Source organism: Symphalangus syndactylus, chromosome 14 (assembly GCF_028878055.3).
Source record: "Symphalangus syndactylus isolate Jambi chromosome 14, NHGRI_mSymSyn1-v2.1_pri, whole genome shotgun sequence".
Classification (NCBI taxonomy): domain Eukaryota; kingdom Metazoa; phylum Chordata; class Mammalia; order Primates; family Hylobatidae; genus Symphalangus; species Symphalangus syndactylus.
The window spans coordinates 117,272,826-117,288,256 of NC_072436.2; the positions used below are offsets into that span (position 1 = coordinate 117,272,826).

At 49.6% G+C, this 15,431-nt stretch overlaps 1 protein-coding gene across 5 annotated transcripts in view; it reads left to right on the forward strand.

Moving 5' to 3' along the window:
• Positions 1-15,431, forward strand: part of IFT140 (intraflagellar transport 140) — a 101,868-nt gene that overhangs the window by 1,750 nt on the left and 84,687 nt on the right. For 4 of the 5 annotated variants that reach the window (XM_055243124.2, XM_055243126.2, XM_063618401.1 and 1 more), the window contains exons 2-5: positions 3,110-3,287; positions 6,215-6,436; positions 14,016-14,137; positions 14,287-14,429. In XM_055243124.2, coding sequence (XP_055099099.1) covers positions 3,141-3,287; positions 6,215-6,436; positions 14,016-14,137; positions 14,287-14,429 — 634 coding nt within the window. In that variant the 5' untranslated portion in view covers positions 3,110-3,140. Of the gene's footprint in view, positions 1-726; positions 979-3,109; positions 3,288-6,214; positions 6,437-14,015; positions 14,138-14,286; positions 14,430-15,431 lie in introns of all 5 variants that reach the window. The other variant, XM_063618400.1, reaches the window with a different exon arrangement.

Here is a 15,431-nt window from a genome sequence, read left to right on the forward strand (position 1 = left end):
CTTGGTCACACGCTGGGTCGGCCCTGAGGGTCGCGTTGCATCAAACCGCCGGCGCATGGCTTCTCAGTTCCGTCCGCTGGATGCAGCGAGGACCCTGCGCAGGCCGGAGGCTCTGGACTGTGGCCTGGAGGGCGAGTCTTTGTAGGGTGGCCCCGAGTGCCTGCCCCCGAGAGTCCACCGTGGAGCCCCATCCCGGGGTTCCCTACTCAGCGTCACCGAGGAAGGCTACTCAAAGCCCTGTGACCCCGTGCCGCTTAGCTGAATGGCTTAGCAGATTCTTTCCCAAAAGCTGGTTTAATGGAGGCACTTGTAGAGGCTCTGGAGACGCTGGACGCCTGAAAGTGAGAGGAATATTTCGGTTACAATAAATACAGTTTTTCTCCGGTTCCCCAAAGTTGATACATTTCCCAGTTTTATGTTCCAGAGACTGGGACTTTGTTTCGAGAAAAGGAAGGGTACTTGTTTCCGGCCTGAAGCTATTATAGATTGTCATCAAGTACATAACTATTTTATTGTCAGCCATCTCTCCTCCTTGTGTTAACTTTTTAAATTATACTGATAATATTCATTTTGGGAACTTGTTAAGATGCAGTTGAAAGGAACTGTGAACAATTATATTAATGCATTGTGTATGGAACTCATTCAGGCAGGCCTGCAACCCGTTTCTTATATTAATACAACAGGAAGAATCTCTCTCCTTGCTAATACACAGCTTCATCCGCGCAGGTCCTGTTCTGTGCAAGGCACTGTTGTAAGGAGCCGGGAATACTGGGTGCCTCCTGCTCTCTGGGGAAGATAATATGGGGGGCAGTGTGTGAGCAGTGAAACTCACATTTACAGTAAACTCTAAATGCAGCCACGAAGAAGCGCAACGTTGTGTGGGGACACTGGACAAGAAGCACAGGACAAAGGCAAAGCCATCAAACCCTGAGAGAGCTCCCTTACCCAAAGCCCGGGGGAAACCTTGAAAAACCCCAGGTAGGAAAGAAAGTAATTAGGACCGTTTGCCTTCATAGTTATTACAAAGTGTTGTCCTAATGTATCACTCATTTTTCAGAGAAATATTTTCACAGAGTAAACTTGTTAGATACCAACCAATTTCCCATGGCCCAGGATTTGTAACCTTGGCTCGCTGCAAGCTCCGCCTCCCGGGTTTGTGCCATTCTCCTGCCTCAGCCTCCTGAGTAGCTGGGACTACAGGCGCCCGCTACCACGCCCAGCTAATTTTTTGTATTTTTAGTAGAGACGGGGTTTCACCGTGTTAGCCAGGATGGTTTCGATCTCCTGACCTCGTTATCCGCCCGCCTCGGCCTCCCAAAGTGCTGGGATTACAGGCGTGAGCCACCGCGCCTGGCCAAAATATGTATTTTTTAATTTAAAGGTTTCTTTTGCTATTTTAAATTGCCCAGGTTTTGATCTGGAGTGTTTGTTGTTTGGGTTTCTTTTTCTTTTTTTTTTTTTTTTTTTGAGACGGAGTGTTGTTCTGTTGCTAGGCTGGAGTGCAGTGGCGCGATCTCAGCTCACTGCAACCTCTGCCTCCCAGGTTCAAGAGATTCTCCTGTCTTAGGCTCCAGAGTAGCTGGGATTACAGGCGTGCACCACCACACCTGGATAACTTTTTGTATTTTTAGTAGAGGGGAGTGGCGTTCGCCATTTTACCCAGGCTGGTCTCGAGCTCCCGAGCTCAGGCAATCTGCCCACCTCGGCCTCCCAAATCGCTTGGATTACAGGCCTGAGCCACCGCGCCCATCCTGAATAATTTTAAATGGTGGCAAACCCGGCTACAAGTATGTTCTTCTCTGCCGGTTAACTTCCCCAAATTGACTGAGGTGTTAAAAAGTGAGCAGTAACCAGACCGTCACTTCATTTATCACCCTAACCTGCCTGAAAAGGGATGATATGTATATCTTTTCCAGATCTGAAAGGAAGAATGAAAGAGAGAGATTAAGTTCACGTAATTGATCAAGCTCAACTTCTCACAGCTGCTGCGGCTGGGCATTCTTGACTCTCTAATAGAGGAAGCCTTCTACCACCTGTGACTCAGAGGGAGAAGACAGTCTTTGATTTTATGCTTTATTGGAAATTGAGTACTGGTTTTTTTCTGTACCAGTACTCTCTTCTGGAGCAGTTTGCTTTTATTTTGTTTGAAAATGTTGTTTAAAAGGGAGCGGTGGCTCATGGCTGTAATCCCAGCACTTTGGGAGGCCAAGGCAGGAGGATTGCCTGAGCTCAGGAGTTCAAGACCAGCCTGGGCAACATAGTAAAATCTTGTGTCTACAAAAATTATTTAAAAATTAGCTGGGCATGGTAGTGCATGTCTGTAGTCCCAGCTACTTGAGAGGCTGAAGTGGGAGGATCACTTGAGCCCAGGAGTTTGAGGCTGCAGTGAGCCGTGATCACACCACTGCACTCCAGCCTGGGTGACAGAGCGAGACTTGGTCTAAAAAGGAAAAAAAAGGCAACTACAGAAATAGAACTTGTTGGGCTGGGCGCAGTGGCTCACGCTTGTAATCCCAGCACTTTAGGAGGCCGAGGTGGGCGGATTACGAGGTCAGGAGATCGAGACCACAGTGAAACCCCGTCTCTACTAAAAATACAAAAAATTAGCCTGGCGTGGTGGCGGGCGCCTGTAGTCCCGGCTACTCGGAGAGGCTGAGGCAGGAGAATGGCGTGAACCTGGGAGGCGTAGCTTGCAGTGAGCCAAGATCGCACCACTGCACTCCAGCCTGGGTGACAGAGCGAGACTCCGTCTCAAAAAAAAAAAAAGAAATAAAACTTGTCCTTATTGTGACTGGACTGAAAGTGACTGAGGATTGCGTGTATAGTTAGGCTGCAGGCCTTTTCTTTCTTCCCTTCTTTGACGGCCATGTGTTGTATTCATTTCTGTCACAGCCTGGGTGATTCCGGATCTAACTGCTTCTCTTCTGCATTTCTCCCTGTTGGAGATCTCCTCGCATCAGGTTGCCTGCTCAGTCCACAAGGCATTTTCAAGTTGCCGATGGTCTTCCGACGGTGGCTTTGGGATGCTTCCGTTTTGTCATTCCATGTACAGTCATTTTGTTTGTTTTATTTAAAACTGATTGGACTTGGTCATTTTTTTTCCCTGCAGGTTTCAGCGCTGAGCAGGCCTGAGTTCCGTCATGGCCCTCTACTTTGACCACCAGATAGAAGCCCCGGATGCAGCGGGGTCACCCTCACACATCAGCTGGCACCCTGTCCATCCATTCTTGGCAGTTGCTTACATCAGCACAACCTCAGCAGGCAGCGTGGATATTTACCTGGAGCAAGTGAGTGCTCAGAAGCAAGGAGCCTGACTGTGGTAGCTTCTGGCCCATGTTGTTTGTGTTGCTGTTGTCCTCATGTGTGTGCACACGTGTGTGTGTGCCTATGGGTGTGTGTGTGCATCTGTATGCGTGTATGTGGGGGGGTGTATGTGCATGTGTGTGTGTGCAACGTGTGTGTGTGTGTGTCTGTGTGATGTATGTGTGTGTGTTTTCAAATGAACTCTACTCTACCTTATTCATGAAGAAAACAGCATCCATCAGGCCAGGCGCAGTGGCTCACGCCTGTAATCCCAGCACTTTGGGAGGCCGAGGTGGGTGGATCACTTGAGGTTGGGGGTTGGAGACCAGCCTGACCAACATGGAGAAACCCCATCTCTATTAAAAATACAAACTTAGCCGGGGGTGGTGGCACATGCCTGTAATCCCAGCTACTCGGGAGGCTGAGGCAGGAGAATCGCTTGAACCCAGGAGGCAGGGGTTGCAGTAAGCAGAGATCATGCCATTGCACTCCAGCCTGGGCAAGAAAAGCAAAACTCTGTCTCAAAAAAAAAAAGAAAAAGAAAAAGAAAACAACATCCACCATCAGTTTTCACAGAGGTCAAATCCCAGTATTATCAAAGCCCTAGTATGTGGCAGTTCTTTCACCCTGGCTATTTTGGTGGCTTGGGGACATGTTTAGGAATCGTTAATGCTTATCAGCATTAAGCCACTATCAGTTCACGCTCACCACCAGAAATGGCCCCACAGTGCTGTTCGTGGATCCTGAGGCATCTTCCTCTGTCAGTGAAGTTGTGGTGGCAACAGGGAGCCTGCAGAGGGCTGAAGAGTGAGTGGAGGAGGAAACCTCATTTTCTTATTTATTTATTTATTTATTTTTTGAGATGGAGTCTCGCTGTGTCGCCCAGGCTGGAGTGCAGTGGCGCGATCTCGGCTCAACAGCAAGCTCTGCCTCCCAGGTTCACACCATTCTCCTGCCTCAGCCTCTCAAGTAGCTGGAACTACAGGCGCCCGCCACCACGCCCGGCTAATTCTTTGTATTTTTAGTAGAGATGGGGTTTCACCGTGTTAGCCAGGATGGTCTCGATCTCCTGACCTTGTGATCTGCCCGCACGCTCCATAGTGGCCATTTGGAACTCTAATCATTTCCACAAACTGAGTGGCTTTAAACAACAGAAAGGTTCTCTGGCAGCTCTGGAGGCGAGAACTTCGAAATCAGGTGTCAGCAGGGCCCGCTGACTCTGAAGGCTGAGGGGAGAGTCTGCCCCGAGCTGCTGTCCTGCTCCTGCTGTTCCCAGCAAGCCTTGGTGCTCCCTGGCTGGCAGATGTGCTGTCCAGCCTTGCCTCTGGTGTCATCCGGCCTTCCCTTCTGTGTGTCTGCGTCTCTTCTCCTATTCCTAAAAGGACATCAGGCATATGTAACTAGGGCCTGCTCTAATGACCTCACCTGAGCTTACCCATCTGCAAAGACCCTGTTTCCAAAGGAGGCCATGTCACAAGGACCAGGGGATAGGACTTCCACATATCTTTGTGGGGACACAATTCACACCCTAACAGAAACTTTCCCCAAGCTCCTCAGACTTCCATAACCACCCTCTCGGTGCCCGGTGTACCTCACACTCCACAAAGAAAATGAGGTGCCGGGCGCGGTGGCTCATGCCTGTAATCCCAGCACTTTGGGATGCCGAGGTGGGCAGATCACAAGGTCAGGAAATTGAGGCCATCCTGGCTAACATGGTGAAACCCCGTCTCTACTAAAAATACAAAGAATTAGCTGGGCGCGGTGGCAGGTGTCTGTAGTCCCAGCACTTTGGGAGGCTGAGACGGGCAGATCATGAGGTCAGGAGTTTGAAACCAGCCTGGCCAATGTGATGAAACCCTATCTCTACTAAAAATACAAAAATTAGCTGGGCATGGTGGCTCACACGTAATCTCAGCTACTTGGGAGGCTGAGGCAGGAGAATTGCTTGAACCTTGGAGGCGGAGGTTGCGGTGAGCTGAGATCACGCCAGTGCAGCACTCCAGCCTGGGCTACAGAGTGAGACTCCATCTCAAAAAAAAAAAAAAAAAGAGAAAACACAGCACATATCTCACGATCTGTCATTAGTGACGTCACGACACCACACAGCCTTTGAAAAGCTCCACTGTAGACGCGTGAGAGAAGGAGAGTGTGAATGGCACTAACCTGTCACTGTTGTTCTGAAAATAATTTTCACCTTTCAGATCCCTGAAAGGGTCCTGGGGTTTCTGGACCACACTTTGAGATCCTTGGGGCCACAAACCTCACCTGCTGGCTCGCTGCTGGTTTTTGTAGATAAGGTTTTATGGAACCCAGCCACACCCACTAAAATGCGTGCCAGCCATCCAGCAGCCATGGGGAGGAGGTGGCACTCCATGACAAGCTGGTTGGGATTGTCAGCTGAGCACAAGTTACCTTCTGCTTTGGTAGCTCGGCTAGGGGCAAGGTTGGTGCGTTTTTATGAAAAAGAGTCTACTGAGAACTTTGCCCCATTGCCTTAATAAATAGCTTTTCTACCTTGTCGCCAATGTGGAGTCCACAGATCACACAGAAGTTCTTTTTTTTTTTTTCTTGAGAGAGAGTCTTGCTCTGTCGCCCAGGCTGGAGTGCAGTGGTGCAATCTGGGCTCGCTGCAACCTCCACCTCCCGGGTTCAAGCAATTCTCCTGCCTTAACGTCCCGAGTAGCTGGAACTACAGGCGCCCGCCACCACATCTGGCTAATTTTTGTATGTTTAGTAGAGACGGAGTTTCACCAAATTGGCCCAGCTGGTCTCGAACTCCTGACTTTGTGATCCTCAGCCTCCCAAAGTGCTGTAATTACAGGAGTGATCCGCCGTGCCCGGCCTAGACAGAAGTTCTTAACAGTAGCTGTCCCTCTCTGAACTGCGGGATTTTGCCTCTTGTCCAACGCAGGGGGAGTGCGTGCCGGATACACATGTCGAGAGGCCATTCCGGGTTGCTTCCCTGTGCTGGCACCCGACGCGGCTGGTGCTGGCTCTGGGCTGGGAGACTGGGGAAGTGACGGTGTTTAACAAGCAGGACAAGGAGCAGCACACGATGCCTCTGACACACACGGCCGACATCACCGTGCTCAATTGGAGCCCCAGTGGAAACTGCCTGCTGTCTGGCGACAGGGTGAGTCAACACATGCAAGATGCTGTTTTCAGACCTTGGCCTTTTCTGACCACGCTCAAGAGTATGAAAGATCAAAATATGTGAACTGTGTTGTTGCCAAATTCAGTTGATCTTGTCAGATGCAATTGTAGGTTTTGTTTTATATTGGAAGCAAGGCTTGAAAATTTGCCACTCTGTGGCAAAGGTCCCTAGGCCTATTTGTCTAGCTCGGGACTTCTTAACCAGGATTGGTTCTGCCCCCCAGGGGACATGGCAGTGTCCAGTGACATTTTCTTTTGTCACAATTTGGGGGAAGGATTCAGCCGGACCCCTGTGGGTGGGTGGTGGATGCTGCCCACCATCGCACAGTGCACAGGACAGACCCACAGCAGAGCGACACGGTGCAGAGGCAACTGAATCACAAATATATGGCAGAAATGTTTTAATGTGTTTACTTAATTAACCACAGGTAACACATTCACATGTTCCAAGATTCAAAAAGGGTAACAGGCATCTAGAGTGAAGGCTGAGCCATGTCCTGTCTCCTCAGTCCCCTGGCTGCTGCCCTCCAGCATACACAAGTGCATTCTTACCACCTCTCCTGCTTCTTCAGGCACACACAAGTGCGTTCTTTCTCTCGCTTGAGATTTTGAAATTTCTACATTATGAGAGGAGTTGAAAGAACAGTGCAAGGGCACGCATCCACCCTCTGTGTCAATTCACCAGCCGTTCCCACTGCCAGGTCTGCTTTCCCTCTTGCTACACGGGTATTTTTCCTGAGTATTTGTGAGTTTATCACAGATATGATGCTTCAGCCCTACATGTTTAGACGTCACTCTCCTAAGGGCTCGGGCATTCCCTACACAGCCACAGTAGAGTTCTCACACTCCAGGAAATGTACCAGTGACAGTGCTGACATCCAAGATGCAGTTTATGTTCACATTTCTCCAGCTGTCCCAGGAATGTCCTCTAGAGCAGGATCCGGTAAAGGCTCATACATTTCATTTCACGGTTATTTCTCTCTAGTCTCTTTTTTTTTTTTTGTGATGGAGTCTTGGTCTATTGCCCAGGCTAGAGTGCAGTGGCACGTTCTCAGCTCGCTGCAACCTCTACCTCCTGGGTTCAAGCGATTCTCCCGCCTCAGCTTTCTGAGTAGCTGGGATTATAGGCGTGTACCACTGCGCCCAGCGAATTTTTGGTATGTTTAGTAGAGAGGGAGTTTCACCACGTGGGCCAGGCTGGTTTCAAGCTCCTAACATCAAGAGATCTGCCTGCCTCGGCCTCCCAAAGTGCTGGGATTACAGGCGTGAGCTACCACGTCTGGCTAGTTTTTTCTCATCAAGAACAATTCCCTGGTCAGTCTGTTGGTGAGTCTGCCTGCATTCCTTCCTTTTTTCCTCCCTTTCCTTTTTTTTTTTTTTTTTCTTTTTGTCTTTCATGAGATTTACATTGTGAGGATGTAGACTGGTTGTTTTATAGACTCTCACTCAAGTTGGCTGTGTTTGTCTCCTCATAATCCTTTCATTTCAGACATTTTTGGCAGAAATATCACGTAAGGGACATTGTCTCCTGATTTCCTCATTCTTTTTCACATAAGTGATGGCGTCCTATACACACTGTCATGTCTCTTGCTTTTTTCATTTTACAGCGTATCCTGGTGATTCTTCCATATGGGTAAATAGTAAACTTCCTTGTTTTCTTTAAACCAGCTCTTCTTTATATGAATGTTATTATAATTTATTGAACCAGCCCCCTGTTGATTAACATTTTGGTGGTTTTCAATCTTTTGCTAATTAGACAATGGTGCAGTGAGTAACCTTATGCTTTTGCCATTTTGCACATATGTACATTTACAAAAACACAGAGAAGGGGGTGCAGATGGGTCCCAGGGCGTGCCCTGTGGCATAGCGGATGCCCAAACCACTGTCCTTGGGGCCTGGACCAGCTCATAGTGCACACCAGCCTCTCTCCCTAGAGAGTTGTGTCTGAGTAGCAAAACTGCTTAGAAAAGTAGTATCTCAGAGTGTTTTCATCCAGAACTGTTCCCTGGTGGGTCTAAGTGTTTCTTAGAATTCTCATTTATGTTTCTCTTGCTATCAAGGATGAATATCATTTATAGGAGCCATTTGTGTTTCTTTTTTTTTTTTGAGACGGTCTCTCGCTCTGTCACCCAGGCTGCAGTGCAGTGGCGCGATCTTGGCTCACTGCAAGCTCCGCCTCCTGGGTTCACGCCATTCTCCTGCCTCAGCCTCCCGAGTAGCTGGGACTACAGGCGCCCACCACCACACCCGGCTAATTTTTTGTATTTTTAGTAAAGACGGATTTTCACCGTGTTAGCCAGGATGGTCTTGATCTCCTGACCTCATGATCTGCCCGCCTCAGCCTCCCAAAGTGCAGGGATTACAGGCATGAGCCACCACGCCCGGCTTGTGTTTCTATTTCTGATCATATTATTCGCCAGTTTTTTTTTTATCAGGTTGTTCCCTTTTTCTGGATGATTTTTCTTCTGTTTTTCTGTTCAGTTCCCACCTAATGACATTGGCCTGTCCCCAGATTTCTACTTCCTTGGTGATCTTTCCTACTCCCTGCAGTGGAACCGTCTGCCAATCCCACATTAGTATAAAATAACTCCGGATCATTGACTTTTGTAATTCTCAGCTTGACTGTATTAAGAAACAAGTAAGCCAGGCATGGTGATATGCACCTGTAGTACCAGCTACTTGGGAGGCTGAGCCAGGAGGATCACTTGAGCCCAGGAGTTTGAGTCTAGCCTGGGCAACATAGCAAGACCCCATCTCTTGAATAAAAGAAAGATAGAAGCAGCTAGCAAAATAGATTATCCAGGCATAAAATGAAACCCAGGTATCAGTTGATCAAGTCTTGTGAGTCAGAATATTTAAGAGCAGAAATGCCTAATCCTTCTAAGAAAATCTAAAATTGTGCTGGAACTAATTTAATAATGCGTTCAAGCAGGAAGAGAAGTAATAACGAGGGAACAACTCTCGGAACTCCATGCTGCAGAGACATCTCTTCCCCAGACTTGGTGCAAGGGGCTTCCCTGCTCTTCCACCAGAGACCCTGTTGTGGTTACCGGTGGAATCAGCCCAGACCAGCTGAAGTTAGAGGTGCACTTAACCTGAGGCCACTGGGGTATCCCACAGTCTCCCAGGAGAGCACGGCCAGGTTAGGACGGCTTGCTCCTGCTCCGTGTCCCAAGTCCAGGCTCAGGGAGGGGCCTCAAAGTCCAGCTCAGGCCAAGTGCCCACAGTGCACCAATCAGCAGTAACCGGGGAGGCGGGCCATCCCTAGAAAGGGATTTCCCACTAAGTGTCCTTAGAAGTCCCATCAGTAGAGAAGAGGAGAGCACATTAGACGGGCCAAGCCACTCACGCCTTCTGGGGAACTCCTGCGAAGCCAAGTCTGAGGGTCAAGTAAACCCTCACCTGATGCGCACCCTGATGTGGGGCCAGCCAGCCTTTAGCAAAGCTTCCCAGTGACGTGCCGCTGGAGAACCCACCACTTTAACTGGCACTTTGATGCGATGATGCACCCCCAAGATGCTCATCCAGCACACGCCACTTTCCCATTAGTCCCTTAGTCCACTTAACTCCGGCTCTTCACAAGGAGAGCTGGTTTCTCACCTTTGGGGTAGCTTTTCTTTAGGGTCTTACTGTGTAAAATTATACTGTGTGAAATAACATAGAATTCACAAGTGGTGGAGAGATGCCCCTCAGGAGTGGTGAGAGGTACAAAAAAATGAAGGCAGAGAAGACCCAAGCCTGGACCCTGGGGCAGCTCAATGCTAGAGTCGGGTGAGGAGCAGAGGGTGCAGCCAAGGAGGTGGAGGTGCCTCGGGCTCAGTTCTACGTCTTGTACTTCCTGCTCACATTCCTGGATCGTTGGGCGGAAACCTGAGGATCAGGGATATTTGACTCATTGCATCCTGTGATTTCCTTTCCCCTGAGTTAATGGAAGTTGAGCTCTTGATAGTAGACACCTGTCCCTCTCTCAGAATGAGGGTTTACTTCCATCCTCCTGAGCAGAGATCTCTGCTTTTGGGTGCAGGAGCTGTAAACATTTGTATCCAACAACCTCTTCCCCCAGAGCAGCAGCCTGGAAACTTGGACATTCCAGGTGGCAGCCTGGAAACTTGGACATCAGCCTGTCTGATGATGTTCAGAATGCTGGTTAAGTGGTCAGCTAGAAGCTGGTATGTGCTAATAAAGATCTCTAAAGTCACTTGTGCAAAAAATCAAAACAAAACAAAGCAAAACAAAAAACTAGCAGATGACACGTGAAGAGCACAGGAATGAATGCCGCTGAGGATGTGGTGTGCATAAAATGCTTTGCAGACACGGGAGCCACTGCGGTCCTTGGCTCCAGGGAGGAGGCTGGGAGGGGGATGGGGGGGTCATTCGTTTTCATTTCTATCATTAGGTGGGGGTTTTTCTCAATATGCAAGCATTATTTTTAAAATATTTTTTAAAAATTACTAAACACAAATGCACCAATAGTGGTTTTGTTTGTTTGTTTGTTTTTGTTTGTTTGTTTTAGACAGAGCCTCACTCTGTCACCCAGGCTGGAGTGCAGTGGCGGGATCTTGGCTCATTGCAAGCTCTGCCTCCTGGGTTCAAGCAATTCTTGTGCCTCAGCCTCCCAGGTAGCTGGGATTACAGGCATGCACCATCACACCCGGCTAATATTTGTATTTTTAGTAGAGACAGGATTTCGCCATGTTGGCCAGGCTGGTCTCAAACTCCTGACCTCAAGTGATCTGCTCACCTCGGTCTCCCAAAGTGCTGGGATTACAGGCATGAGCCATTGGGCCTGGGCTGCCTAGTGTTTTTATTCTTGTCTTCATCAAGCTGTTAGAGTCAAGAATCATATGATAATATACACTATTCCTATGATGTGTACTTACATGCCACATGCTGTTTTAGATCTTGCAAAACCTTTCTTAGAGGTTTCTTGTGTAAGTTTCCTTTTTTGTTTTTTCTGAGATGGAGTCTTGCTCTGTCGCCCAGGCTGGCGTGCAATGGCACTGCAACCTCCACCTCCCAGATTCAAGTGATCAGCCTCCTGAGTAGCTGGGACTACAGGCACGCACCAACATGCCTGGCTAATTTTGTATTTTTAGTAGGGACGAGGTTTCACCATGCTGGCCAGGCTGGTCTTGAAATCCTGACCTCGTGATCTGCTTGCCTCGGCCTCCCAAAGTGCTGGGATGAGAGGCGTGAGCCACTGAGCCCGGTCTGTAAGTTTCCTTTATTTTATTTATTTATTTTTAAAAATTTTTTTTTTGAGACAGAGTCTCACTGTGTTGCCCAGGCTGGAGTGCAGTGGCGCCATCTTGGCTCACTGCAAGCTCCGCCTCCTGGGTTCATGCCATTCTCCTGCCTCAGCCTCCCGAGTAGCTGGGACTACAGGCGCCCGCCACCACCCCCGGCTAATTTTTTGTATTTTTAGTGGAGCCAGGGTTTCACCATGTTAGCCAGGATGGTCTCAATCTCCTGAGCTTGTCATCCACCCGCCTCGGCCTCCCAAAGTGCTGGGATTACAGGCGTGAGCCACCGTGCCTGGCCTGCAAGTTTCTTTTAAATCTGACATTATTTGAAAATACTCTTCCTGTGTACAATAAAAACCATGTTATCCAGCATTTGGGGAGATTGGAGTCGGTGCTGCCTGAAAAGGTGGTGGGAAGAAGAGCGTACTGTGGGCTAAAGTGCCCCCCAGTTTTGGGCCAGGAAGCGTCCCCTGGGGAGTGCTTGGCGTCAGAGCAGAAGAGCCATGCACACGGACTCAGATTGTGATGCTGCCCTTGGGCACCGCCTAACCGCATCCCCTAGTCCCGGGAGGCCCCACCAGCTGTCCCTGTGGAGCCGTCTCCCCGTTCCCGGAACTTCACTCACCCTTGTCTGTGCCATGCATTTGCGACTGTGATGAGTTTAGATTGAGCATTCAGTGTACCCAGCACGAGGACTTCGCTTCTTATCCCATTCTCCAGTAAACAACCACGGCTCCTTGGAGAAATGGCTGATTCCAGGACTGGAATAGAGAAATGAGTCTAGGCCAGGTGCTGTGGCTCACACCTGTAGTCCTAGCACTTTGGAAGGCAGAGGTGGGAAAATTGCTTGAGCCCTGGAGTTTGATACCAGCCTGGGCAACATAGTGAGACTCCATCTGTACAGAAAATACAAAAATCAGCCAGCTGTTGTGGTGAGCATCTGTATTCCCACCTACTCGGGAGGCTGAGGTGGGAGGATCACTGGAGTCCTGGAAGCAGAGGCTGCAGTGAGCTATGATTGCACCACTCCATTCCAGCCTGGGCAACATGTTGAGTGAGACCCTGTCTCAAAAAAAAAAAAAAATTTTTTTTTGAGAAATAAACCTAGGTAATATTAGGGCACCAGAAAGGAAGTGCTCACCAAACCCAGGTCATGGGGGCACATCAAAGGGACAGAGAGGCCAACTAGAGAGCTTAAAGCTGGCACAATGTGAGCAACAGAATACACGAAGCAGCCTTGGATGATAACCCAGCGTGGGAAGTAAATACCCACGTGTCCACCCTGATGCAAACACAGGATTGAATGAATGAGTTAATGGTGGTGAAGAGGCAAATCTCCCATGCTGAAGAAGCCTGGGTGGTTTACATGGATGCTCCACCCCGAGGGTAGGGCGTATCTCCCACTCCTCAAGTACGGGCTGCAGAGAGTGACTTCTTTCTGAATAGGACAGGATGGAGGGGGATCCAGGGGAAGAGCTACTTCACAATAGAGAGACCCCACAAGCACAGCCTCCACCAGGTGGTCGAGGTCAATGCCGGCAGTGACCAGTCATGGGGACGCAGCATGCAGAGAAGGCACCTCAGCTTTATGCTCCTCCTCCCCAAGCCCTCCACCCCAGGCAACTAGGAGAAAAACTATCAACAATCCCAGTGGAGGAGCATCCCATGATATACCCGGCCAGCAGGTCTCAAACTGTCCAGGACCTTAAGACAAAGAGCCTGAGACACCATCATAGCCCAGAGGAGCCCGAGGAGACATGGCAGCCAGATGTCACATGGTGTCCCAGCCTGGCCAACATGGTGAAACCCCATCTCTACTAAAAGTACAAAAATTAGCCGGGTGTGGTGTCATGCATCTGTCATCCCAGCTACTCAGGAGGCTGAGGCAGGAGAATTGCTTGAACCCAGGAGGCGGAGGTTGCAGTGAGCTGAGACCACACCACTGAACTCCAGCCTGAGTGACAAAGTGAGACTCCACCTCAAAAAAAAAAAAAAGTTTATTTTAAAAAGTTGAATATATAGCAGTTGCTATCTCTAGGCATGGAGATGTGGAGACGCTCTGCGGAAGAGTTTCCAGTTCTTTCTTTAAAGACTTTTGAATTGTTTGAAATTTTCATGGTGTATACACAGTAGTTTTGTAACTTTTTTAAAAAAGGAATATGCATGTGTCCTGTTGCACAGTTTAACTTTTGCCTTCCACCAGTCACTCTGCCAGGACACGTGTCCTTCCACCAGTCACTCTGCCAGGACACCTGTCCTTCCACCCGTCCCTCTGCCAGGACACCTGTCCTACCACATGGTGTTGGGTCTTTCCAGCTTGGTGTCTTGCTCTTGTGGAGGTTGGACCAAAGGGGCCGAGTGCGAGGGACGCCCCTGCTGAAACTCGAGTATGGGAAACACCTCACGCACTGCATCTTCCGGCTCCCCGCTCCTGGCGAGTAAGTGTGGGGCTTGCCCTGTGACCCGTGCATGTGTTTACATCAGGGGAAGTGGGAAGCGGGCTGCTCCTGACCCAGGAGGGGCCCCAGCCCTGAGTTGCTGTAGGAGTGGCAGAAGAATCTTGACTTCATGTCGTGTTTGCTTTCAGGGACCTGCTTCAGTTGGCAAAGGCAGCTGTGAGTGGCGATGAGAAAGCCCTGGACATGTTTAACTGGAAGAAGAGCAGCTCTGGAAGTTTGCTGAAGACAGGATCTCAGGAGGGACTGTGGTTCTTTGTCAGTCTGATGGATGGTGAGGAACTTTGGTTGTGATTCTCAGGGGTCCTAGCATTTTAGGGGTGTCTGGTAGGGAGTTTAAACTCACAGATGGTGTTTCTGCATAGAACAGTAATGGTGATAGCAGCAGGCTGCACGGAAGGATGACGTGTGCCAGGCGGAGTGCTGCAGCCGCTCTCTGCAGCCGTCTATCCAGTGTTGAAACATTGCCCTCGCTTTGTTCTGATAGACAAGTTGAGCTTTGCTTGTGTTTGAAGGGTTTTCATGAGGAGGCTTTTAATCAGCATTTACAGGCTGACTGCATGGCACCAGAGACAGTTTTGGAAAATTCTTTGGTGGCACCCCTGGTATTCAGTCTGTGTAATTATCAAGCACCTCTTGTATGCCAGGTACTTGGCTAGGGTGTGGGAATGAGGTGTGAGCGGGGCAGGGGGTTTCACTCCAGCCTGCGGCCCCCGGCCAGCCTTCACGGGGAGGTCAGCGCTGGGCACCGTGTGGCTGGTGTTCAGCCCGTTCTTCCTCACTGTACGAGGGGGACAGGCTGCCCAGCCAAGGCCAGAATAAATGCAATATGAAGTTAAAAGAAAAAGCGCATCTCTTACAGCCGTGTGACACTGGCCCAGGTGTGTGGGTTGCTGGTGTGGCTGAGGAGATGAGAGCCACACAGAGGTGGCCGGGTCTCGGGAGAAAGGAGGCTTTTGCTATCGGTTTCACCAAGCAGCCGGATCTGGACAGGAAGATGAGAGCAGACGGGGCTGTGTGGTTTTTGTAATTTTTAAATAAGGGAAATCTTTCATTTTAGAAGGTGAAGACATAGAGCTAATGGAGGGGGGACATTGAGAAGATCCCAGTGGGGACATCCGAGTGGGCACAGCACCGTGAGATGGCAAGGAGGGGGTGTGCCAGGATAGGGGCCCCCCAGGAAGGCTAATGAGAAGGGGGTGGAGAGATGAGGCCCACAAGGAAGAAGCGCTGCTCACCTAGAGGAGGGGGTGCGTGCCAGGGAGGAGCCCGGCTC